Raw genomic sequence first — 25,458 nt, 5'->3', positions numbered from 1 at the left:
AGATGGCTTATTAAAGAGTCCTAACCCCAGTCAGGAGAGATGAACTTAGTTCTTTATTCTGTATGTGCATTAGAAGAGTGTTAATTTTGACTTTCTGTTGCCACATGCCTGCTATGAGAAGTACAGATGACTGACTCTGTAGACCCTTTCAGCCATCAGTTGCAGTACCAATCCTGATCCAGAAAGTGCAAGAAAGCATTTGGGAGAGGAACCTGTTGCTTGTTTTATATCTTAGAGGCAAATTTATAGGGCTGCAAGCTTGGTGGTTTCTAGGAGCCGCAGTTGAATGAATGAACCCACAGCAACATTTTATAGACATGTCGGGCATGATTACATAGGTATAAGGCATTACTTATATTCTAATCATCACCAGGGGGTATAGCTCAGCGGTAGAGCATTTGACTGCAGATCAAGAGGTCCCTGGTTCAAATCCAGGTGCCCCCTACTACTATTATTATTATTATTATTATTATTATTATTATTACTATTATTATTACTATTATTACTATTATTATTATTATTATTACTACTACTACTACTACTACTAAATTATTTTGGATATCATTATTAATACAAATCCACATGCCCATACTGTTCTATGATGATGGTGGTGGTGGTGGTGGTGGTGGTGGTGGTGGTGGTGATGATGACTAAGGCTAAGTGCTGAAAATCCATTCTTTTCGCTAATCCATAATCTCAGAGGAAGTTGGGAGTGATTTAGAACTGTGTCACTGAGTACCACAGGCCCAGAATTGCAAGTTCCTCCAACCTAAGATTTTCACTTCACTTTCCAAATTTAAATTGAGACTTTCTTTATCCTTTCAAAGTGTGTGTACCTATATTGGGCAAGGATATATACATACATACAGACAGACAGACAGACAGACAGTGTGTGAAGGCCATAGGACAACCTCAAATATCTCTTTTTCAGGTGTCATTCACTTTTTTGATGATGTTACAGGGTCTCTCACTAGCCTGGAACTGGAACTCACCAAGTAGGCTAGGGTGTCTACTCCGTGAGCCCCAGGGATCTGCCTGTCTCCATTTCCCCAGTGCTGGCACTACAGTACACCCAGCTTTGTCATGTAGGTTCTGGGGATCGAAGTAGGCACCAAGTCCTTGCATGGCTTTGGGGACTTTACCTAACTGGAGCATCCAGAGAATGATGAAAAGACAAACGCAGTGCCTTAGTCAATTGTCTATTGCTGTGTTGAAGCAGCATGTCCACGGTAACGTGTAACAGAAAGCATTTAATTTGGCTTACAATTGCAGAGGGTGAGAGTCCATAATGGCACAGTGAAGAAATAGTTGAGGACTCACTGTTGATCCATAACTTCCAAGCAGGGAGCCACAGTAGGGATGGGAGTCTTTTGAACCCTCAAAGCCCACTCCCAGTGTCAGACCTCTTCCAACAAAGTCACACCTCGTAGTCCTTCCTAAACAGGGACACCAACTGCGGACCAAGTACTCAAATGCATGAGCCAGTGAGAGCTATTCTCATTCAACTGCCACACCCAGCCATCTCACTATCAGATAAAAAGATCATAGACAAAATGTATTGTTGTAAATAGTGTTACTTCCTAAAGTGAAAATTAACAATTCTCTGGGAAAATACTACAATTCGAAATTTCTATGCATAGGCCACCAAATATATAAAGAGAGAAATAGACAAAACATCATCCTGAGGTTTTATCACAGCTCAATAACCAAGAGTTCAAAAGGCAAACAAATGATAATATATAGAAGGCATATATAACATGATCAATAGCCTTGATCTAACCTCTAACTCGACCATAAAAACCCACATTAGAATATGAACACTCTTATGAAGTAAATATGAATCATTTAAATGTTTTTTTATTTACTGGCCACAAAATAAGTTTCAGAAAACTCTAAGCAGATGTGTGCAACACCAGACCCACAATTGCTATGTATGCAACACAACACAAAATAATAAGATTACTTAAAATCTTATGAGATTTTCCTTTTGCAATTTTTTTTTTTGTAACTCAATTGTAACTTTACTGCTGTGTCAAAAGTTTGAATATAACCATCACAGTCAACATCGAAGTCTCTGACTATAGAGTAAAATTAAAAAACAGATAACTTCTATTAAAAACCTTATCATGGGAAATTCAAAAGTCTTTTTAGGTGACTTCATGGATGAAAAAGAAAGCCATAATGAAAATCAGAAATGCCGGGCATGATGGCACACACCTTTAATCCCAGCACTTGGGAGGCGGAGGCAGGTGGATCTCTGTGAGTTCAAGGCCAGCCTGGTATACAGAGTGAGTCCAGGACAGCCAGGGCTAATGGATAGTACAACCGCTAGCAGAAGCCAGCTGTTTCATTTGAGCAAGACAGCTGGCTAATCTACCAAAACCAATCTGATGGCCAGCTAGTCAATTGCCAATTATGCAGAAAGCAAAGCCCCCTGAATATGAATTTACTGAACAAACAATCTGAATTACTGAGATTATTTTAAAATGTATTCCATTTCTATTCCATCCCTTGTCTACATCCAGAGCACATGTAAAATTGTTGAGTTAAACTAACAGAATCACTTATGTCAACCGCTGACAGAAAACAGTCAAGAAGCTATGGTGACTCCTTCCCATGGATTTGCGGATAACTAGAGTGGTCACAAAAGACTGCCAAGATCACCACGTTGCACAAAGGCCATGGCATCCTTGTAGGAAAGGATGTCCACCCAGTGAGTACCTGTTCAAAGCTGAACTAACAACACCTTTGTTATTGACCCTTATAGCCAAGAACTATCATTTCAAACCAACTCTGCAACCTTGCTCATTTAGCCTTTAAAAGCCTTTGCCTTCTCTTGCCTCCCTGAGCGTAATCGTGGTCTGCCACGGTAGCATATCCCAGACTACAGCCCCTGTCATCTAGAGTAAAAATTCTTAATCTAGAGACTGTAAGGGCTGAAGTAGGGGCAAGAATAGTCAAAGGGGTGGGCAGCAGGTTCCCCCCATAACTTTTAACGACTGGTCATTCAGCAGGTTTGATGGTGTAAGCAGCTGTTCTTAGGGACAGATGGCCAAACCTCCAAATGCTGCACCAAGGCCAGACTATAGGAGACACTTTACATACTGTTAAGTTGTGTCTTTTTCTTTTAAAAGGTCTGAATTTGAGAGGATTTTGTGGCATAGGGATCATGGGTCCCTGGCTTCGGGCCTAGGACTTACCCTGAGATGCTACCGGAGCTGAGCTTGAACTTTCAGTTTGCCTTCTCCATGTTTCTGTCCTGTCCTTGGGAGAGTGAAGGAAGAAAGTCACTCAGTCACTTGTTCCCTCCAAGACCACGTCCTGCGTTCTCTCATGTCGGGATACAAAGTTAGTGGAGCCCGCGTAGGCCAAAGTCGTTAAAGAGCTATGTTGGGGTGCCTAGGAGAGAAATTCGCTTTCCTCGGAATAGCGCAGACGAGGGCCTTTCTTGCAGGCTTTTTTAGGAGTGGGGAGCAGGAAAGGACAAGTCCTGGACAGGGTGGCCTCTGCTTCCACTGTAGGTCCTCCAAGCACCTATTTCAAAGAGCAGTTGAAGCTTCAGGAACGTCTTCGAGTCTTTCCCATATAATAGCTGAGGGGGACACAAGAGGGTTCTAGAAAGGAAAATACAAGCCTCACAGTGCTCAACATGAGGCTTGCGTCTGCACCTCACAGACAGCAGCACAAACGAATCCAGGCATGGTGGGGTTCACACTTATTCCCTATCACACATATATTTAAGCCTATTATTTGTCAGGAACCATCGTTGGGTGAGACCAGCAAACAAATAGTTACACAAAATATAGTGACGCAGATCAGTGTGGAGGTGAGCCCTGGTCACTCAACCACTCAGGGTCGGGTTTACGTGACTGCGGCCTATGGGAGAAAGCGATCCTTTTTTATCCACGCATCCCCACCTGGCACCTGCACAGGACGCGCTCAGAAAGCGCCGGATGCTAGAAGAAATGCTCGAGTGGATGGATTGAATGGATGAAAGGTTGTTTGCACTGGGGCATGCGCAGCCACAAGCCTGACAGGACCTAGTGGACGCCAAGCCAGTCAGTCCCTGAACCTGAGGAGCTTGAGGGGCGAGGGGCGGAGCAATAAATAGCACCCCCATCCCACCACATCCCCGGAGCCACGCCCCAGTCACGGAGCACTCTGGGAAGTGTAGTCTGCGCCTGCGTTGTAATTCCTGTGAGGCTGGGGGCTGCGGGCGGAAGCGGGACCACCCCCTCCCGGGATGCGAAGCGCGGGGCAGACTCAGGCGAGCCAACTCTGCGGCTCCCTGTGCAGCCAGGCCCCCGGCCCCGCCTCCTCTCGTGGAAAACTGGGCCACTGTTCCCAAGGGTCTCGTGGGTCTCGGTGCAGCGTTCTGCCGGAGCCGCGCCGGAAGCTAGGTGGGCCAGGGAGTCGGGAAGCTGAGTTCCGCCATGGCGCACCAGGTAAGGCGAGCCGTTGCGGACCGACGGACGCCTCGGCCGGGCTTCTCGGTGCAGCGCGGCCCAGGGGCGACGGGCCCAGGAGGAGCGGTCACCGCCGACTTTGAGCTCCTGTGAGGCCATCGAGGCCGGCCAGACGCCCAAGATTCCCTAGCCAGAGAGGTCTTGGGCTCTCCCCTTTCCCTAGGACCCACCAACCTGGAGCTTTTTTTTTCCCCCTACCTGGAACTCCTTTGGAATTCCTTTGGATTTTCAGTACAAGATATCATGAGCTAGTGTGTACCATTGAAGCTTCAGCGGGACTTAGGGGAATAACTAAGTCTGACATTTATTTTTGTTAAGATACGGCATCCCGGGGAGTAGGGCCCGAGAAAGTGGAGAGAAAGAAAACAGATCCAAGTTATGCTGGTAAAATGTGTCAATTCCAGAGCTAAAGAATAGCCCCATCTGCTGTTGTGGCCTAGGTACAGTTTGGGCAGGGTCGTAAGGCTATGAAGATGCCAGAGCAATTGCTGCACTGCCTTCTGGGTAGACACACCAGGAGTCAGATATGCAATTTTGGTGCCCACAAGCCTTGACCAAACTTAGGCAACTGTGTTGTGGGTTGTAGCTAGACCTCACTAATACCCCACAAGTATCTTGGTATAAACAATAGGCCTAGTAAATAGGATGTTGTCTGCCCTGGGGGTGACCTTTGTAGCTTTGGCTGACATGGCAGCCCAAGGACACTCTTGCTCAGATATGCTCACTGGCCCCGTCATAAGGCTGCTTATTTGGGTTTTCCGTTCTGTAGATGAGGCAGTTGGACCACAGATCCATACTGTGTTGCTGCATGGAGAAGATGGTGCGGCATGGTCTCTAGGAGTGCAGGGTCACAGTCTGATGGAGAAGGTTAGGGAAGATCTGCAGCCTTTGTGTTCAGTGTGAATCATAGGGGTGTGTGCAGTCTGCAGGTGGGGACAAAGAGTGGCAGCGGGGTACAGCATCTCACCTGGTAGCCTGAGGCATGCTGGAGTCATGGGGGCTAGGCTGACGAAGATCATGGGTGCTGAAACCGGCAATTTCATACAGAGACTGACATGGTAGCAGAGCAGGTTTTTAGGGGGCCCATCATGGCAGCTGTGAGTAATGAAGATGATGCTCTACGATGGTCCTAGTTAGCCCCAAAAGTTCTTCTGATGGTGGGGCACCGGGGCGCAGATGGCAAGCCTCCTGGAGTCAATCTCCCCACCCGCTCTGTCTTCCCTTCCTTTTCCCATTACCTCTCCCTCACACACACTATTCACTCTTCCTTCACCGTTTAACTAATTAGTTCATTAATTTGGAGACAGAGTCTTGTGGCTGGAGGTGACCTTGAGCTCCTACAATTAGTTGGAATTATAGGCATGAGCCACTCTGTCTGGCTTGTGTGGCACTGGGGATCAGCCCCAGGGAATGCCAGGCATACACTTTACCATCTAACCAACACCCCCAGCTCCACTTCTTCCATCTGGGAAGGCTCTGAAGGGGGCGTCTTGCCAGTCACAGCGTTGTCTGTGAAGATTTCTTTTTGAGGCTTAGGTTGGAGAGAGGCCTAAAAGAGCCAGATATATTTAGCCTTGAGATAAAGAGCCACATATGCCGCCCCTTGCCACCCAGTGTCGGGAGTGGTGTCTAAAAGAACCTGGGGTGGCAAGCCATGCTCTGTAGAGCGATATTAGGCACCTGGCACCGCTTCAGTGACACCAGTTACAGCACTTTGTGTGCCCCAGCACTTATTGCAGACATTTTACCTTACAGTAATTAGCTTTGTCTGCACCCTATCCCTATGAGCTAGGACGTGGTCCACTATTACAGGTGAGTTTGCTACAGCTCAGGTGGGCCCGCCGTTTGCCTGAAGTCCCATAACTGATACATCTTCTTTCAGTGGACCTCAGGGTGCAGTTCGCAATAGGACCATCCTACACCAAGCAGACTCACAGAAGACAAACGAATACGCATGCTGTGGTTTGACAATATCATCCAAATTTCAACTGTTAGAAACTGAATCCCTAGCATCATATGTTCATAGTTTGTGAGGGAGTCATTGGAGTTAATGGGTTATTGAGAGTGCAGCCTTGTTTAAAAGCCTTTCTGGCTTGCCCTGTTTCCCCATGTGATGTTACTGTGTCATGTGGCAGGGAAGCCCTCAGCCAAAATGGCCCCTTGATCATAGACTTCCCAGCATCTGCAACTGTAAGAAATCAATTTATTTTCTTTATATGTCATCCTATCTCAGCTGTTCTGTTATAGTAGTAGAAACAGACATAGACAGAGAGGAAAGAAACCAAGGGCTTACTTTACAGTGAAGAATGGAGTGGACAAGCTGAACACACATGAAGATACAGCTGTGGAAACATCTGGCCACCTGTCTTGTTTGTGTTTCTGTATTTAGCTGCCCAAGATGGGTCACTTATAAAGAACAGATTTGGCTGGATGTGGTGGTGCACACCTTTAGTCCCAGCACTTGGGAGGCAAAGACAGCTGAATATCTGTGAGTTCAAAGCTAGCCTGACCTCCATGATAAGTTCTCAGATAGCCTACAATAGTGGGGCCCTCTCTCAAAAAGCAAACAACAACAAACCAGATTTTTTTTTTTTTTTTTTTTTCCTTTCACAGTTCTGGCTGCTGAGAAATCTAAAGTCAAGGGCCTGGCCTCTGGCAAGGGTTGCCTTGATGATGTGTAGGTTAGCTACTTTTCTAGTTGTTCTGACTAAATCCCCAGCAGAAACACCTAAGAGAAGCTAGATTTGATTTGGCTCGTGCTTATGGGGGTGGGGAGTTGGTGATGGTCATTTGACCCCTGTACTTGGGCAGGACACCATGGCTGCAAAGTGTGTATTCTCCAAGTCTTGATGATTGGGAGATAAGGGTTGTGACAGGAAGGGCCAGAAGTGCTACACCCCTGAGGACCTACCTCCAGTGACATATTAGGTCAGCCTTCTAACGTTTCCATAACCTCCTAAAATAGTTCAGCAGGCAGGGAGCGTGAGGGGAGGCAGGGAGACACTTCACAGTCAGCCAATAGCACCATCACCCACAGTGGAGCGCAGAATAGCAGAAAAGCATAAGAGAGGAAAAAGAGACTGAACCCATCTTTTTACCAGAAAATTAGTCCCCCAGATATGCCCTTACTCTATGCTTGGCCTAATCAGTCACTCTTGCGCCTAGAGTGGGCCCTGCATGGGAAGGCAAGTGCTATTGGAGAGCTGTCTCATAAGCACAGAGGTGCTGGCAGCATGGAGCTATGGTAGCCTGAGCCACACTGCTACTTAGAAAGAGTTCTGCAATGTAGGCCAGACTATGCATGTCACGTGGCCAAGGCCAGGGACCCACAAGCCAGTCCTTCCTTTTTGCTGAACTCAATCTGCAGACTTAGACCATTCTGTGGGAGCAGTTGACGGATTCCAGGTCTTCAGGTTACAGGCCCCATTGGGGGCCTCTCTGTTGCCGTGGCTTGATGACTTATCATCCCTGTGTTCCCTTGGCTATCACAATAGAAGGTTGGATTATAAACCAGGCTTCTTTCTGCTCCGTGACTCCTCCTTAATGCTGAAACTTCTGTGATCCCCCATAATTGTCTGCTTGGTGGCACTAGGTGGTAGGTGTTTATATGTCATAGGTTGTACGACTTTTAAGGGACATGCATGCTCATCACAACAGCATCTGTACATGATTAAACAGTACTTAAAGTGTGCAAGTAAGGCATGCATATTTGGTCTGTAGGAGGCACACATATGCCCTTTTGGCCCCCGAGCCTGTTGTCACAGACAGACATGGGCGTCTGTAGCTCACACATGAGGACTCACCAGCCCCCATGGCTCCCAGGCATTGGCTGCTAGGATCCCAGAAGCGGGGTGGGGAAGAGGGCAGCACCAGAAAGGACCAGAGGACAGAACTGTAGCAAAGATGCCAAAAGCACAGCTAGGAAGTGATGGGTCGAATGCATTGGGATGTACAGGGGAGGGGAGCTTGTTAGGTAGCCAAGTGTAATAGGGGTCCTGTGGTGGGGCCCGCCAAGAGCATCTGAGGCTTAGGGATGCCCATGAGGACTCAGGCTCAGCAGGTAGTTAGACTCATAGCTGTGTCCATGACAGTGAGAAGACATCTGAGAAATCCAGCAGACCACAAAGGTGCTGTCTTTTAGGGTGAGGTTAGAGGAAACTTGAGGGCAGCTTTGCAGAGGCCCCTGGGGCAGTCACCAAGGAGCACTTAGCTCCCCTAGCATGATGTTGAATGGCCCGTGTGGAATGCCCACTGCGGGGGGTTTGCCAAAGACTCTAGACCCTGGATTGAAGCTGAGAACAGGTCACTTAGCACCTTCTGCTGGCACCTGGCCCCCTTGCAGACACCTGGGGAGAAGATGTGTGTTCAGCACATCTGTATCGCACAGATTGGCCTCTGTGTTAACGTCTAATTGGTTAGGTACAAGCCCTTTTGAGATGCACCTTTTGGGACCACCTGGTTCGAGGCATTTTGAAAGGCAGCAGTGTCATGTCTTCCCTGTTGGCTCTTTAGTACAGAATCCAAGACTGTCCACATTTTATGTGTTAGGAGGCTAACAGGAAATGCAAAATGGCTCCCTGCTAGAGGTTTGTGGAGCATCTGAGATGTTCCTGAGGGATAGTGACCATAGTGGGCCAGAGGCAAAAGTTAACCTTGGGGAAAGAATCTGCTGGGTTGCCCAGCAGGCCATAGAGATGGTTGGGAATAACACCGTGAGCCAGGGGGCAAAGGACACTGCCTTTGATCACTTCCGGTCTTCTGAATGTCAGCAGTCCCTGGAGCAGCGGTCCCTAGCCAGATGTGTGGCTGGAGCCTAACTGCTTCAAAACGTTACGTTCTGCTTGTATCATCTGCACAGTTAATTTCTGCCATAATTTAAGTTCATGCCTATTAGATTTTGGTTATTGTCTGAGTTTTCATGACTGAATGATGGCTTTTTAGAAGCTAAGAGGTGTTGCTTTCATCTTACAAAGCCACAGGGTGCAGGAGGTGAGCGTAGCCGATAACGGTGTGGAGTATGGATGTGAAGAGCTGTCTCCTGAAGCCCCTGGGTTTCGGGGGTTCTTCTGAGCAGGTTCCTAAGGACCACACTGCAGGCTTTCAATGCTGCGTGGTAGTAGTGGGGAGGATGGGGTAGGGAGCATGGTGAAATGGAGCTGCTAGGCTTTGCGGACATCGCCTCTCCCCACGTGCTCCTGCTTCGTGAACCTGGTGGCGGCTGTCACAGCTCTCTGTACCAGAGTTTATGAGGAGCTGAAGCCGTGAAGGGCAGGTGGGACTGGAAAAGTGAAGGTGGCTTCTGCCCAGCAGCTAGGACCCACACTGGAGTCTGGAGATCACAGGGGCCCTAAGCACAGGTCAGGCCTGCAGGTGCCTGGCTGACAGGTGAAAGGGGTCAGTCTTCTCTGTGCCTTCAAGGTGTTTAACTTCTGACATAAATGAGGCCATCCCTGCTGAAGAGCATTAAGTGGGGGTTTTCATAGCTGTTCGGGTTGATTAACAGTAGTCGAGATCTGAGATGGAAAATGCTTCAAAAGGCAAAGCTTTTGGAGCACAGTGATGCCGCATGTGGAGAAGTCCACATCTGACCTCCTGTGAACGCCTGCAGTCAGAATGCTGGAGTATTAAAACTGCATTAAAAGTTACCTTCATCTAGATGTCCAAAGACCAAAGTATAAAAGGCTGGCTTATTTAGACTTGAGTGCCATCTCTAAAATAACTCATTAACTACAAGAAAACAGTCAAACATCCAAAACACATCCGACCCAGAGAATTCAGGACAAAGAATACTAGACCTTGGTAACAAGCTGGTTTTATTAGTAACCTGATGTCCCCCTCTCAGTGCCTGGAGTTCCGGGTCCCCGGGCATTCACTTACTAACTTAACTGACACAGCGAACATAGGGCTTGCCTGGGTGCTTAGGAGTGTAGCTTTGTCTTTCCAAGTCACATGTATGGTGTCCTTGTTTCTAAAAAGTTGCTGGCAGCACACCTTCCCAGGCACCCAGCTAACTCCAGCACTGTCCCAGTAACTGCTGCTCCTCGGCCAGGCCCCACCAGGTCTGCACTGTCTGCTCCTAGTGTCTACCAGGAGACCCGTGTGGCTCACTGAGTTCTAAGGGACAGTTTGGGTGGGCCTTGTTGGCATGGATGCAGCCAACCCCCCCGGAGACTGTGCCCACAGGTGCCCATCAGCTTCAAGGACCTGGCCGTGCGGTTCTCTGAAGAGGAGTGGCGGCTCCTGCAGGAGGGGCAGCGGGAATTCTACAGAGACGTGATGCGGGAAAACTACGAGACGTTGGTGTCTGTGGGTGAGGTCCTGAGGCCTCCAGACTGTGGGTTGCAGGGACAGTCTGGGTAGCAGTGATGGATGCCAGGGTCTGTGGCCAGGGGTCTTGAGTCTCTGTGGGACCCAAGGCTCCTCTAGGCTTTGGCTTCCTCACCTGCGAGTGAGTAGTTTTAGGGGAATGTTCAGAACCTGGGGCTACCCGGGCCCTCACTTTTCCTTTGCTTCTGTGAGCCTAGTGTGGGGGTCTGGGTACAAGGCTTTTAGGGGTGTATGATGTGAATTTGATGGCTGCACAAACATGTATGGAAAGCTATACATAAATAAGCAGGCATCTGGGCCATCACATGACTGTGGGAGGGTAAAAGCCACTCGGTTCCCAGAGTAACTGTTCCTTCTCTCTCCAGGGACAGCTGAGCTGCTTCCTCTCTCTGCTTTCCTGTCACCTGCAGAGTCTGGAGGAGCCACAGCAGGAGAGAGCCACCATGACAAGGGACAGGAACCCTCTTTGGAGCATGGTCCTCACGGTATGTCCTCCCAATAGACCTTGAACACTTCCTCCTAGTCCTGGTTTTCAGCCCTAGGGTCTGCCCCTTAAGTGACACTTGGACTTCTGCTAACCCAGTCCAGGCCTCCTTGAGTCTTGCCCCTTACTCCTCTAGGTTGAAGGCTTGTTACATGTAATCTATTCCGGAGAGAAATGCTTAGAATAAAACCCGAGATCACCTCAGGGCGAACTTCTGCCTCAGGCCTCACTTGGCACTCCCCAGAGCCAGCCTGCAGTTTAGACAGTAGAGGTAGCACATAGGGCCCAGAGTAAGGAGGGAAGGGCAGATGGGGCCACAGGGCCCTTCAGGGTTGCCCTTGATGGAAAGGAGACAAGACCAGCTTCTGGTTAATAGCGCAGAACCCTGCTGAGCCCAGCCCTCCATTCTCTGAGCCATTTTCTCTCTTTGGCTGCTCCATTTGTGATGGAGAGGGTTCCCTGAGGAGCTCGGTGACTGAGCTCAGGGCTCACGCTTCTCTCCACAGGAGAGCAGCCCCAACAGAGCCTACACCTCACCGCCTTAGTGCAGCTAGTGAAAGAGATTCCAGAGTTCTTGTTTGGGGAAGTGAAGGGCGCTGAAGACTCCTCTGAGAGTGGAAACACCAATCTGGATGGGGAGCAAAGGAACCCTGAGGGTGAGTGACACCAGCCACAGAGACCTGATTGCAGCCCACAGTGCTGCACATAGTTGCCTTCCAGCTCAGCTCTTGACCTCCTCGCTGTGTGCTCATCCTGAGCTTCTGGGACCTTAGTGGGTGTGGGGCCAGCTCCTGCCTTCTCATGGTGCTCCTCCCTGAGTCCAGCCACCTGGTGATCCCGCCCTGTCGCTGTGCACTTTGCATAGTGGTGAGCAGTGTGTTTGTCCCTGTTAAAGCAGATGGGAAACAAGAGAGAAGCTGAGCTTTGTCCAAATAGCCAGTAGGGCCTAGATCCTATTGCCAGCCATTGCTCTTTCTGCTTCACGAACTCTCTCTTCTTCCCTTGTGCACCTGGTCAGCTCAGGGCCCAGCTCACCCTAGAACATGTCCCCTACCTGCTGCAGCCCCTTTCACTTAATGTTGGATGACATGGGAAGGGAATAGCGGTATAGAGTGGCACCGACTGGGTGGAATATGGCTTTATACTCACTGCTCTGGACCTTACCAGGCCAAGACCTTACATCTTACAGTTTCAGAGCTCAGCACGGACAGTGCATAGGTCCCTGGCTCCTGGTTGTTGTTGGTGGAACATGACAGGGAAAGCACTGACTGTGGTGATGGGAGGGCAGCTTACCAGTTGGCATCTTCTTCACCTCCCACCAGTAGCTGTGGTTGTGGAAGCTTGTCCTCCCCGAGGCCTGCTCACGTCTCTTCCAGAGAGCCCTGCAAGCCACCCCAGCCTGGCCACCACACCCACAGGCAGCTCCTCTTCCGGTGGCCCTCCTGGAGACTGGCCACAAGGAAGCCCCCTACCTACCAGTGAGTCTGACCTAATGTGCACAGGCATGCCCAGTGTTGTAAAGGCCTAGCCCTGGAATTTGGCCTTGGACTCTGTACTCTTTACTTTCTCTGCCCCAGCTTCCTGTGTAGCTAATAGGAAATAAAGGTCTCTGAACAGTGAGAAAGTGTACTTGGCCTCTGGTCTGCAGATCAGTTCCAGATGTCCTGTCCCGTGTGCTGATCACTGAGGACTGTATACACACACAGGGAGCTCTGAGCAGTTCTAATGTAGAAGCCTGGCAGGTCGCTTACCTGTATGCACCTGGTCAGATTCTCAGACTGTCAGCAAAGCTAGCAGCAGGGAAGCATTGCTGGTCACTAGAGTTTCTCTAGGGTCTCACTTTGTCTTTTAAAGTTCTTCGAAATTGTACTTGTCTGAATGTTTTGTTTTTTTGTAATTTAGTTCTAGGCCTAGCCTTTGATGGCTGAGTCATCTCTCCAGCCCTGTTTTTGGTGTTTTAGTTTAGAATACTTAAAAGAATAAAGAGTTAAAAAGACACTCCCAGTACCTCAGTTAGCCTGTGGTTCCATGCGGCATCTGTCTTACGAGCCCCACGGAAGAAGCACAGGTACTAGCCTGACCTGTAGGCGTCCTTGGCCAGGCCAGATTTAGAGACTGAGGTCAGGGAAAGGGTCTGGAAACATTCGGCATATACGAGTCGTAGTATTTAGTTTAGGACCTGGGTGACTTTCAAAGGGTTGGAGAGTTAGAGTGGTCTGCCCTCTAGGGAAATAGATCCGGGGAGATCCCAGAGTCTGAGTCCCCCACCAAACATGGCCTTCTTTGCGTCCTGCAGGAGGAACTGCTGATAGACCACTCTCTATGGAAAAGGAAGGCTCAGGAGCCTCAGGAGAGACCTCAGTTCATCCCCCTCAAAGCCCAGACCAGAGCAAGAGCTACCTAAGGCAGAACAGAGGCAGCATGGGAGCAGGTGAAAGGCTGGCTTTCCTGGGGCTGGGCAGCCTAGAGCCGAGTGGGGTCAGTGAAGGTCATGTCACTCTCCCAGCTGAACTTCACGACAACCTTATAAGCCACTGGTTCTCAACCTTCCTGCTGCTGTGGCTCTTTAATACAGTCCGTCCTCATGTTGTGGTGACCCCAATCATAAAATTATTTTGTTGCTATTTTATAACTGTAATTTTGCTACTGTTATGAATCATATTGTAAATATCTGATATGCAGGATATCTGATCGTTACTCCCAAGGAGGTTGTGGCCCAAGGTTGAGAGTGGCTGCTATAAGATAAACCTTGTGTGTTGTGGGTGATTCTCAGCTGCCCAGAGATGGCGGGGATGACTGAGGGTCTCGTTCATGCTGCCTATCAGGACTACGCTGACCTTAGTTGTCCTGTACGTGCGTAGGAACGGCTCCTGAGAACAGTCCCTTGCAAGGCCTCATCAACTGTCTGAAGGAGATCCTTGTGCCCCAGCCCCAGCAGCGGGGGACAGCCCCAGACTTGTCATCTTCTCTCCCTGGCCTCAGTGTGTTGAAGCAGACCAGAGCCGAGGTGGAGACTGGGAGCCTGCCCTGCCCGGGTGAGTCCCTGGGCACCTGGCCTGCTCAGGCCAAAGTCTCCAAAGTCCCACAAGGTCCAGACGGCCGTTTACAGAAATTGCTGTGCTCCATCCACAGATATTACTGCCTCCCCCGAGATGACCACTGTGAGGGCTCGTGTGTCCCTAGGGTCAAGTGTCTGCAGGCCAATGGCGTTTTCAATCTGCAACAGCAGATTTTATCCTGTTTTCCTCGCTGTTCTCTTGTTCCTTCTAATGTGGGACTCTGAGGAGGACTTAGGTGCTCAGTTGTCACTTGCTGTTGACAGGGACGCTGAGGTGTGCACGTGATTTCCCTCAAAAGGTTGCCTTGGCCTTGCATCTGTTGAGGAAAGCTGTTCCGTCCTCTGGCTTGGGGTGAATGTAACTACAGAACCCCTCTCGTGTTTGAGCGTTACATGTGTATGGCAAGACCTGATAACACCTGAAGCTCAGAGCTCAGAAACTGCCAGCCCACCCGTGCCATTTGCCCCCTGAGTGATAGCTGTGCCCAGGTACTGCCCACACTGGCAGGTTGACAGGTCCTGGCTTTCAGCCCTGTGCTACTCAAACTGCAGCCCAGGGCAGTCCTCGTCTCTCTGTCAGGAGACTGAGGACAGTGACCTTAAGTGAAACGTGTGCCTTTTCTCTTAGTGAAGATAGAGGCTGCATCCGGGGATTGTCCCCTTCAGGGCCTGCTCAACTGCCTAAATGAGATCCCAGAAGCCCCAGACAAGCGTCCCAGCCCCTCAAGAGCAGCAGACCTGCGGCTGCAGGAGGATCCAGGGAAAAGGAACTCTGGAGGTAAAGACCACTTGTTAGATTAGTGCTGGGGGAGCTAGATGGTTTTCCTGCTCTGAGTACAGCTGTGTGTGACTCTTGGTGATAAAATTTGATGCACTGTAGCAGCATGTTAGTCAGAGAACCCAATGCTGGACTGCACCACTCTGTACAAAGAACGGAGGATGTAGGAGATTCTTGGTCAGTGCTTCATAATTTCCCAGCAGACTAGAACTTTCTAGAAGGGATACTGGGGAGGGAAAGAGAAAAATAGAAAGCAAGAGTTGTATGTAGCACAGTAGACCGTACTTGTGACTGGGAACTCCTGTCATCCAATGCTCAAGCTAGGTACTATGATGGGAGGTTAGGGTTCCTAGCACCTATGTTTGGACTGGGGTCACTTGTCAGCTCTTCAGTAAGCTTGTTTTCCAGAGAGCATGGCCCCTAAGAGGGTGGAGAGCCAAGCCTGCTGCATAAGAAGTGAGGTCTGAGTTGTTGCTGACCAGGGAGGGGCTCATTTCAATATCCCTCAGAAAACTCTGGAGCACCCAAAGGTGGTAGGAGTGTACCTTGGAGCAGAGCCAGTGACTGCTTGGAGGCAGGGAGCCTTGGAAGTCCCTCCCAGCTCTGTAAAGAGGGGCCTCTCAGGACTTAGGGTGAGTCTAAGCCTGAAATTAGGGCTTCCCAGCAAGCACCTTTCCCACAGGGATGAGACGCCTCCAGACTCCTCCTCCCCATTCTGGTCATGCACATGCCAGTGTGCTGACCACGGTGAAGGTGGAAGATGGCTGGACCCAGAGTCCCCCAGTGCCAGCATCCTGCCAGCTTAGCAGGCAAAACCACAGTCCATATTCCACTGGAGACAGCAGAGAGGTCCGTGTGCCCCGCTGGGGCCCCATGACACTAGGTAAGTCCGGGGTTATCTACCCACAATCCAATGGTAATGAGTTTCAAAGCCCACAGAGAAGGACCTGCTTCTCTTTGGCCAAGGAGCCTCCCCTGCCTCTCCTCCCAAGCTGTTAGACCATCGTCCATGTTCTCAATCCGTGCCCTTTGTGCAGGCAGCCCTCTGTTTTCAGGACCTTCCTTTTGCAGTGAGGTCCTGGCTGTGGAAGCTGGCCGCTGCATGCAGGTGGCTGCCCCACCCTTCTCCTCGGAGTTGAGGACAGCTTCATTCCTTCTTTAGAATCAGAAAACACATTCAGAGTTCCTCACTGGAGGATCACCTGCCTAGCAGATCCCTGGAGCCTGCTGTAGAAGGCAGGTTGGGGGCCAGCAAGCCAGCCAAGGGCCAAGGTGGGGTCTGACAAGCAGGCCAGGGCCCAGCAAGAGAAGATGACAAGGTGGCCTCTCTTGTCCAGCCAGCAGGGCCTCAAGCTCACCTCTAGAAGCTCTGGAGGCCTGTCTGAAGGGCATTCCTCCAGGCGGGTTATCACCTCTCCAGTCACTAGCCATCTCATGGTCCAGAAGTCCCCAGCCCGGAGAGGCTGGCTCTCAGAGGCTTGAGCTACAGCCACAAGGATCTCACAGTGAAGGTACTTGGGCCCAGGTTGACCATGCACACAGTGGAGGGAGATGTTGGTCATCCTCTCTGGGTCTCTTCGAGTTTGTGCCCTTTTTCCCTAACCCCTGCTTCATGCCTTTCCCCAAGTAGCTATCCAGGTTTGCTGACAACCAGATCCTATCCACCCACTTCCCTGCTCTAAGGACTTCTTATCCCCAAGAGTATTTGTGCGTATGTGTGTGTGTGTGTGTGTGTGTGTGTGTGCGCGCGTGCGTGCGTGCGTGCGTGCATGTGTCCAGGTGATAGGTAGACTTTTCATCATGGCCATGGGAAACCCTGGAAGGGAAGGACTGGGTCTCTTGGTACCATATATTCTAAGGCCCAAGGTCTTCTCCAGCAGGTTCTGCCTTGACCCAATTATATCCCTTTATACAGGAGCTACAAGGGAGCCACCTCTGCCTCTGAGCTTGCAGGGCTCCATTAGAGAAGGACCTGGGACGCATCCCTGTGGCTCGCAGGGTACCCCCACCAGCTTTTCCTCAGCCAGCAGCAGTGATGGGGATCTGGATTTCGGGAGCCCCAGGAGCAGCCATGGGCAACGGCTTGGGAAAGGTGAGCTGGTCTGGCCTGAGGGTGTAGTCCTCTGGGAGGAGCACAAGGTCTTTGCGCACCATTATCTCTGCCCCAGTGCGAGAAGAAGGGCTGGGGACACCAAGGCAGAAGCAGACCTAGGACTTGTTCCGGCAGTGTGAGAGGGGTCTATTGTAGTGACTTGGCTCAGAAGAGACAGGACAATGGCTAGCCATGTGTCCTTAATCTCCCTTTACAGAAAACGCTCCCCTATCCCAGACAAAAAGAAGTGCCCATACTGCTAACTGACCTCCACCTTAGGGGAAATGGAGTGAAGACCATAGAAGACACCTTCAGAATTGTACTCAGTGACCTGGGCCTCCCTGGGCCCTGCCAAAGCGAGGTAGTCTGGGGAACTTTGGGTCTTAGAGAACTCTCTCAGCATCCCCTTTTGTCTTTGTCTTGGAACAGTCATGTCTGCCTTGTCCTGTGGTGGACACTCAGTGCATCTATCTGCCCGTCTGTGCCCTGGCCACATCCATTGTTAGTGGAAAGGCTTGAAAATGTCCAATGACATCTGCCTCGGTGACATGGCACCAGCAGCCCAAAGAGCGGCTCATTCTAGTCTACAAGTCTACTGGGGCTTACCTCAGGCATGTGGAGAGCTGCATTTTCTCAAAGTCCCCAGGCCACACCTACGCAGCTCCTAGTCTATACAGCTATAAATCTACCGTAGAAAAGTGTAAAGCTTGGCTGGTAGCAGTACCCAGCCCTAAAGCAGCACAGCCCAGACAACAGAAGGCGAGGACAAAACCAGCTGGGCAAGTCACATGTTTGTGTGTGCCCTGTTCTTGCCCTCGTTCCTGCCAAACGCTGCCTAATGAGGGCAGGAGGGCTTACTTTGTTCTTGTCTGGCACATAGAAGTGCTAAGGGACATTTTGATGCAAGTTGTTGAATTCAACAGACTTTGATTACAGAGCCTGCTTTCTCTCTTTCTCAGTCCTACTGAGGGACTCCCCGCCCCAATGTACAACTCAAATGTTCTTCAACCTTCAGCTCCCCCCCCCACCAACCCCCCCCCCCCAGTGTGTACCACTTTATACATACGATCAGAGGACAACTTGCAGGAGTCAATTCTAAATGTTCCAACACCATATGTGTCTGGAGATCAAACTCAGGTGTGCTCAGGCTCGACGCCAAGCTCTTTACCCGCTGTGGTTTCCACATCCATGCTATGCTATGTTACTCTAGCCCATCGTGACAATCTCTTGCTTACAACCTCTGCCCCGGTCAAGATAGATAGGAGCTGCCTCATGGAGGAGTGTGGACAGTGCTGTCCTCACCTTATCCCTCTAGAATGTCACATCATCCAGCTCCTGCCATTTGCACAAGACTCCAGGACTAGGAGTTCTGTCTTTGCCATGTATCTGAGTCCTATGGAGAATTAGACCTCCTATGCCCTGATGTCTTATTGAGAGGCAAGAAGGCCTATTGCCCTCCTTGGAGAGTAAAAGAAGCCTTGTGCACATTTGAATGTTAGGGTGTCCTGCGCTCTAAGCAGGCAGCACCACACCTCGCTGTGGTGACAGCTGCTGCACTAAGGGAGCCTAAGATCTATACCTGTGACTAGACTCCCCCGAGGCAGACTTCTGTGTAGGCTTTCTCCAGGGCAGCCTGAGCAGGGATGACAAGCGTTTGGGGCCATGTCTCTGTCTGGGGCTCTGAGCTACCAGGACTTGCCCTGTATGCTGTGTTTCCTTCCTCGACTCTGATCAGGGCAGACAGGCTGCAGGGCTTCACAGAGCACTGGCTACCCATCCAAGACTGGTCATGTCTGATCTTTACAGGATATCCACCAGGAAACTCACCACTCCAGGGCCTGCAGAACTGTCTGAGAGACATCCCTATTCCCAGGCCACAGGCTTCCTGGCCTTGCCCCTCAGCTTCAGACAGGGGGTTGAAGAGAACAGAGCCCAGGAACTGGGCTGCAGACAGAGAAGGTAACAAACTGGTATTTGTGGATAACTGTGGGGAGAGCAATCCCTCCTACACCGTAGCTTTGGCAGTGGTGTAGCAGCCCTCAGGCTGGATCTCAGCTGAGCTGAGAGGATGCTCAGGAGTCAGGCTTGAGCAGAGCCCTGAGGGCAGAAGGTCAGTCACTGGTAAATAAGCACCAGTGTCTGCTGCTCCATGGAGCCGGAGCTTTGCTGACCAAGTGTCTCTGTTGTGGCTGTGTCATCCCCTCATGCCTTGTGTCTGGGCACTGCGTTATACACCTCCTGAGAGTCCACATAGCTCAAGTTGGGGTTAAAGAGGTTTGGGCTGGTGCAGTGACCAAGCAGGGACCCACACCTGAAACTTATGTGCTAAAAGCCTGGCAGTGGCAGAAATTCTGTCCATTCTGTGGCAGTATGAGGTCCCACAGGACTATTGGGACTCTTCTCATTAAAAACAGGACTGAGGGGCGAGGCCTGTGAACCACTGCACCTCAGACAGGGTCGGGGAGAAGTGCCCAGCAGGAGCCTCCATCAAGGCACTCCACAGACCTGCACTCCCACCTGCCACCAGGTGACCACCAGGCCAGGAACATGGCAGTGGCCACAAGATGGTGAGCTACCGTCAGTGTTTACATAGTGGTTTCCCTCCAGCTAGTTTTTGTCAAGGCAGTAGCCTTCCCTTTGTTTTTCTGTTTCCATCCTACCTTCCTTCCCTTGCATGGAGCATAGAAGTGGACAGGAAGACTAGGATGTGATTTGGTCTCCATGTGGGATTTCTGTAGCGGAGACACTGCTGGCATTGAGGGGGACCCCATACACACTGTTGGCTATAGGCAGCTCCATCAGGACCATTCTGGCCTCTGCACGGGGTAGAAGGATGACTCAGCTCATCAGTGACCCTCACTAAGCTGCCAGCTCTTTCCTGGCTGCTAGCTCTTTCCTGGTGTGGGGTAGAGGGTCTGCTAAGGAGAGGGTTGGCTGCCTGCCCAGTGGGAAGGGCTACCTCACTTGCAAGACTCGGGACCTAACTGGAACCTGATGAGGAGTAGCTTCTCAGGATTTGGAACTTCCAGAAAGTTCCCCAGCTCACTCAGCCAGGGGCATGGCTAGCCTCTGGCTTTGCTTCTCTGCCTAAGACCAGAAAGTAAGTCATTTGGGATCCACTAGAGCCTAGATGGGGTGTGGCTGAGCAGAAGATAGACATCCGGAGTGCCTGGCCATCAGGACTGGGCAGTGAGCTCTCTTTTCCTCTATTCAGAGACAGCCACCATGCCCTCCCCTCTACACCGCCTAGAGAACTCTCTGAAGGGGATCTTGCCCATGCGGCCCCTGCGTTTCACCTGTGTTACTGGCCCTGGCCCCAGCCCGAGCCCCTGCTCCAGCTCCAGTTTCAGCAGCTCTGATGGAGAGGACCAGAGGCCTGAGCCAGCTCTCTGGCAGCCACCGCTCCAAAGTAAGTCTGCTGCCATGGGGGTGCGAGTGGCAGTGAGCTGCTCTTTGAGGTGCCTGTCAGTACTCTGACACTGGCTTACTTATGACACAGAGAAAGACCACCTCCCCTCCTGTGAGGGTCCTGCCCCTCAGTGCCCTGTCTCCGGAGCATCCCCAAGAGTCAAATACAATGACTGTCTTGCTGAAGACCCTGAGAGAAGAGATCCCCGGGACCGCAGCAGCCTCAGTGCAGGTGAGCCTGGAATCTCCCTGGGTGACAGCCACATGTCCCCAGAGGGCCAAGGGTCTAGGCTCCAGTCTCTGAGTTTCGCTGTCATTCTGTGGGCTCTCATTAAAATCTCCCCCTAATTTGTTGTACTTTAGATCCTATAAGGCTGAGCCAGAGGGAAGGTAAGCCCATGATCCAAGGCCTGTGTTCTATTAGGGAGATCTTGGTGAACCACTGATACATAGTATCTACATATATGCTCATTAATACATGCACACATGTGTATGTGTACACATAAGTACGCCATATAGTATCCAATAACATTTTTAAAACTTGACAATTTTAACAAAAGAAATATCAATCGTGATCTTTTTCAGTGGTAAAGCACTTATCTGGCATGCATGAAACCCTGGGTCTGATCCCCAACATCACCTAAACAGTGAGAATAGAACTTTTGAAATGGGCTCAGAAGTCTAGAAATGACACCTGGTATTACAAGCCACATTACTTTCCACCCAAGCTGTGACCCTGACGTTGTTCCTACAGGAAGAGCAGAAGGGACAGAAGTCAAGTCCCACCCACCCAAAAGAGAAGAGGCTGCAGAGCCCATGTGCCAGCCTGCCCCTGTCCGCAGCACCGAAGGAAGAGGAGGTAGGGCCCTGGAACCAGCTTCAGCAGCTGCTTTGCTCTGGCCGTGGCTGTCTGCTGTGAAGGACTCAGGATGAGCCATATTCCTCACATTTCCTTACAAGACACTGAGGATTTAGTAGAGAATGGTAGAGGGGGTCCCCACATGGCACAGCGGGCCAGCCCGCCAGTGTTAGGCTCCCCAACATCTTGCATCTGATTTAATCATTGTTTAAAACTTGAAGGTTTAAGGCCAGGTGTGGTGGCACATGCCTTTAATCCCAGCACTCGGGAGGCAGAGGTAGGTGGATCGCTATGAGTTCGAGGCCAGCCTGGTCTACAAAGCCAGTCCACGACAGTCAAGGCTACACAGAGAGACCATAGCTCAAAAACAAAAACAAAAAACAAAAGTTGAAGGTTTGCCATTGGAGTTAGGGTGGGGATAGGGGAAGTGGCTCAACAAATATCCCCATGTTGCAGTGGTGCATAGAAACATTATTGTCCTTGTCCCAAGTGCTCTGTGCGCTTTCTGCAGAGGCAGCTGGGCACCCATGGCCTGCCACTCAGCTAGAGGAAAGGCCTGAACCCAAGTGTACTGAAGACCCCAGGGAACTGGAGCCTGGACATGGTCAACCCAGTGCCACAGGTGAGTGGGTGGCTGTCCAGCATTTGCTGTGCTTTAGAGCCTCTGAGAAAATCAGAGCCCAGGTCTCATCCTAAGGAAATACACATGCTCCAAGCTCATCATTTGGGTCCTGGGTGGGAAAGTCTTATACTGAAGCCACTCAGATGCATGGTTCGCTTCACCTCAGAGTTTTCATTAAAGGGCACAGGCTCCCACTGTAGAGGCATCGAGAAGCATCTGGAGTCAAGCTTGGGTTTGAGGGAACTGAACCTTGGCACTATTGTGTGGCATTGGCTACCACTGTCCTGTACAGAGCACAAGCGTCTTTCGTCCGGGGACCCACAGTGACAACAGGCAGAGTGATGCACCTGTGTCCTGAGCTGTGCTGGGAAGGCCTCACAAGTATGCAGGACTCAGATGTTTGTGGCATATGTCTTTGCTGCCTTTTGTACCTGTGCTGGGCACCTTCTTTGCCTGTGAGCTTTGGCTCCTCCAAGAATACAAAGTTAAGAGCCCTTGGCACCGTCCCTCAGATGCAGCATCACAACACATTCTTACTTTGTTTTGTGGTGTTTAATCGTTAGTTTTTGTTTGAGACAAGGTTTCACTAAGTAAGCCAGGCCACCTGGAACTTGTGATACTCCTGCCTCAGTTTCAAATCCTTGACTTAATTCAAACACTTGTCGAGACAGGATGTGGGTCTTTGGGCCATTCAGGTCATTACCTGTTCTTTGCTGTCTGTGGTCCTAAAGGTACTGAAAAGACACAGGCAGACCTTGACTGGCATTTAGCAGACAGTAGATCCCTTTTCCATTCTGAGCTGAGTGGGTGGGAAGTGGGAGGGGCCTTGACCAGCACCATATTGCCTGGGGTGACACCCACTCCAATGGATGTGGGACTGAAGAATTAGTCTTGGAAAAAAAGAAACCCAAGATTAAAATTCTCTAGAAACCAGGCCTTGTGAGGCAGGATACTAAATACACTAATGAGGTCTTGGGGGCCAGAGAGATTGTCCTCACTCTTACCCATCCTTTCTCTGGTTTTAGCCAAGACCCAAGGGAAACTGCTCTCTGGGGACCCTCCGGAACCACCTAGCAAGTCTCCCCTTCCCACAGCTGTCTTGTCGAAGTGGCCACCCACTTCTCTCCAGCCACCATGCCCCTGTGGCAGGTCCCTGCAGCAGGAACTGCACAACCTGGGTACTGTCCTCATGGACAAGCTGGACCAGCTTGCAGCAGCTGTGGCAGGCCTCTCTCAGGAAGTGGCCACCATGAGGACCCAGATGGATCAGCTGGGAAGGCGCCCACGGAGCCTTGGGCCAAAAGGCCAGGCTTCCTGGCAGTTGGCCCTCCCCAGGAGACCTCGCTGGGCCAACAGACTGAACCACAGACATCTACCCTACTGGAGGCAGAAGGGCCCCACCAAGCCCAGACCAAAGATCCTGCGGGGCCAGGCAGAAGGCTGCAAGGCTGTTGACCGCCCAGGACTCTCTAGAGGGAAGGGCAATTTGGTGCCTCAGCTGCCTCCAGATGCTTCCTTGGTAGAATCTTCCAGGCCCACCTGTAGCTCCTCCCAGCAGATCTCCTCTACACCTGGAGGCCACACTGTGCTGACTGCACTCCCCCTTCTGGAACACACTGGATGCCACCAGAATCCCCTCTCCCCTACTGTGCCTACTGCCTTGGTCCCCCCTGTGGCCTCATCTGCAACAAGTGCAGACCCAGAACCTGGGGCTGCTAGTGTGGGAACAATCGACACTCCAAACCAGCCCAAGGAACCTAACAGCCTGCTAGGGGGAGCCCTCAGCAAAGACCTCTGGGGAGGTGACCACAGGGATCCAAGGTGGGGGACCCACTAACTGCTACTTGTCTGCTCAGCCTTGTTGGGGATTCTGGGTGGCAGGGGTGTCCTGGCAGGACTCTCTGGGGTCCAGCCATCCCAGGCTACCTGCTTCCCAGAGGTTGTGTCTTCCTTCTTAGTTGTTCAACCAGCCCTCTCATTGCTGCTTCAGGTCTGGCCCTTTGTGTCTGCTGTGCCAGGCCCCCATGGTGTCTGCACAGAGACACTGTTGAGGCATTCCTCAGCCATACCTCTGGCTTCCTCAGTTCAGGTCCAGTCAGTCGCTCTTCCTGCTGCTTAGCAGAGCCGTCTAGGTGTCAGGTGGGTGTCAGGCATGTGCACAGAGCCAGCTGCAGAGGACACCCTAATCTGATGGCCTGCTCCTGATCTCAAGGACACTGAAGGCTACCCTTTGTCTGTCTATAGTGAATACTTCACAGATCGCATTTAAGGGGAGCCTGGCCTGTGGTCTAAGCTCAATTAAGCCACATGGATTCTAAAATTGTAAACAGAGTAGCTGCTAAGGCCACTGACTCTAGGGAAAGGTGCTCCGAGGGGATGACATTCAGGCATGGCTGTCAGGATTGTCACCTGTACATTAGGAACTAGGCAGCTCATGCTCCTGAACTCTCCACACTTACACCTCAAGAGAACCGAGCATGTGTAGTGTGATGGGGACTGAATGCCACAGGGCCCCTGGGAAGAGTAGAGCACATGTGCCAGTCTCCTAGGCTGTGTACAAAGTGTCACAGATTTAGTCTGGGACAGCTTAAATCAGGGGTCCCAAATCCAGGTCCTGTCAGGGTTGGTTCTGCAGGGGACATCTGGCTTTGTTGAGGGTCGTTTTCATGTTCACATGGCATCTTCTATGAGTCTGTTCTCCAAATGCCCCTGGTACCAGGACACGGGTATGATGTTTTGGATGGTTAAGTTTGTACTTAAAGACTCTAAGGAACATCATATTTTGAAGTGCCAGGAAAGCTAGCATGGTGTCAGCCTTTCAACATTGTGACACACTGTTGTCATCCAGAAAGTTCACGTTAAAGAACCAGACAGTTGAGATTATTAAAGAAAAAGTCAGAAAAAACTCATGTTTTCAGTGTGTTTACAAGTTTGTGTTGGATTGCATGTGGAGCATTCCTCAGCTACATGCAGATTAGGTGATCTGTAGGTTGGACATGCCTGTTAGGATTAAAACTTTAACATATAAACAGGGAAGAGGCACCATTTAGCTCCTAATACACCTAAGAACTGTGCCAGTCTTGGATCTGGCCTGGCTGACTAAATGTCGCTCTGTTTCTGCCCTGCTATACCACAGCTAGCCACCCCATATTTGATCACTGCATGTCTTTCAGAATTGACCTGAATTCCTTTTGAATCTGAGGACTTTTCAGGAGCGTTGCCTATACCCACAGGAGCTGGGAAGGCCAGGGCCTGGGCTGCCTGCTGAAGCTCTGATTGGCATCACCTTGTCTGTAACAACCACAGGTGGGGGCCAGAGAAGGTCTCTCCCCTACTGTTTGGGGAAGTGGCCATAGACCACACC

General features: G+C 50.7%; 1 protein-coding gene and 1 non-coding gene across 4 annotated transcripts; both read left to right on the top strand.

Annotated features, from left to right (window-relative positions):
- The first annotated feature begins 372 nt into the window (after nucleotides 1–372).
- Trnac-gca (transfer RNA cysteine (anticodon GCA)) lies at nucleotides 373–444 on the top strand. The gene has a single exon. It is a non-coding gene; the product is annotated as a tRNA-Cys (tRNA).
- A 3,697-nt stretch (nucleotides 445–4,141) lies between these two features.
- Nucleotides 4,142–24,169, top strand: Krba1 (KRAB-A domain containing 1). Of its 3 annotated transcripts, none has more exons than XM_051152436.1 (17): nucleotides 4,291–4,445; nucleotides 10,650–10,776; nucleotides 11,159–11,278; nucleotides 11,784–11,933; nucleotides 12,600–12,755; nucleotides 13,574–13,708; nucleotides 14,139–14,312; nucleotides 14,964–15,113; nucleotides 15,796–15,996; nucleotides 16,451–16,624; nucleotides 17,029–17,205; nucleotides 19,012–19,164; nucleotides 20,420–20,614; nucleotides 20,705–20,845; nucleotides 21,368–21,472; nucleotides 21,963–22,094; nucleotides 23,120–24,169. In XM_051152436.1, exons 1-17 carry the CDS (start codon nucleotides 4,434–4,436, stop codon nucleotides 23,929–23,931), a joined length of 3,114 nt encoding a protein of 1,037 aa, XP_051008393.1. In that variant the 5' UTR covers nucleotides 4,291–4,433; the 3' UTR covers nucleotides 23,932–24,169. The 3 variants fall into 3 exon arrangements, with proteins under 3 accessions (XP_051008392.1, XP_051008393.1, XP_051008391.1); XM_051152434.1 differs by lacking the exon at nucleotides 4,291–4,445 and adding an exon at nucleotides 19,620–19,772 and having other exon boundaries at nucleotides 10,581–10,776; nucleotides 21,984–22,094; XM_051152435.1 differs by lacking the exons at nucleotides 10,650–10,776; nucleotides 15,796–15,996 and adding an exon at nucleotides 19,620–19,772 and having other exon boundaries at nucleotides 4,142–4,445; nucleotides 21,984–22,094.
- The last annotated feature ends 1,289 nt before the right edge of the window (nucleotides 24,170–25,458 follow it).

The sequence above is a fragment of the Acomys russatus genome, chromosome 10 (assembly GCF_903995435.1).
Source record: "Acomys russatus chromosome 10, mAcoRus1.1, whole genome shotgun sequence".
NCBI classification, from domain to species: Eukaryota; Metazoa; Chordata; class Mammalia; order Rodentia; family Muridae; genus Acomys; species Acomys russatus.
The sequence above is the reverse complement of the archived record's forward strand: the minus strand, read 5'-3'. Positions and strand labels throughout refer to the sequence as shown.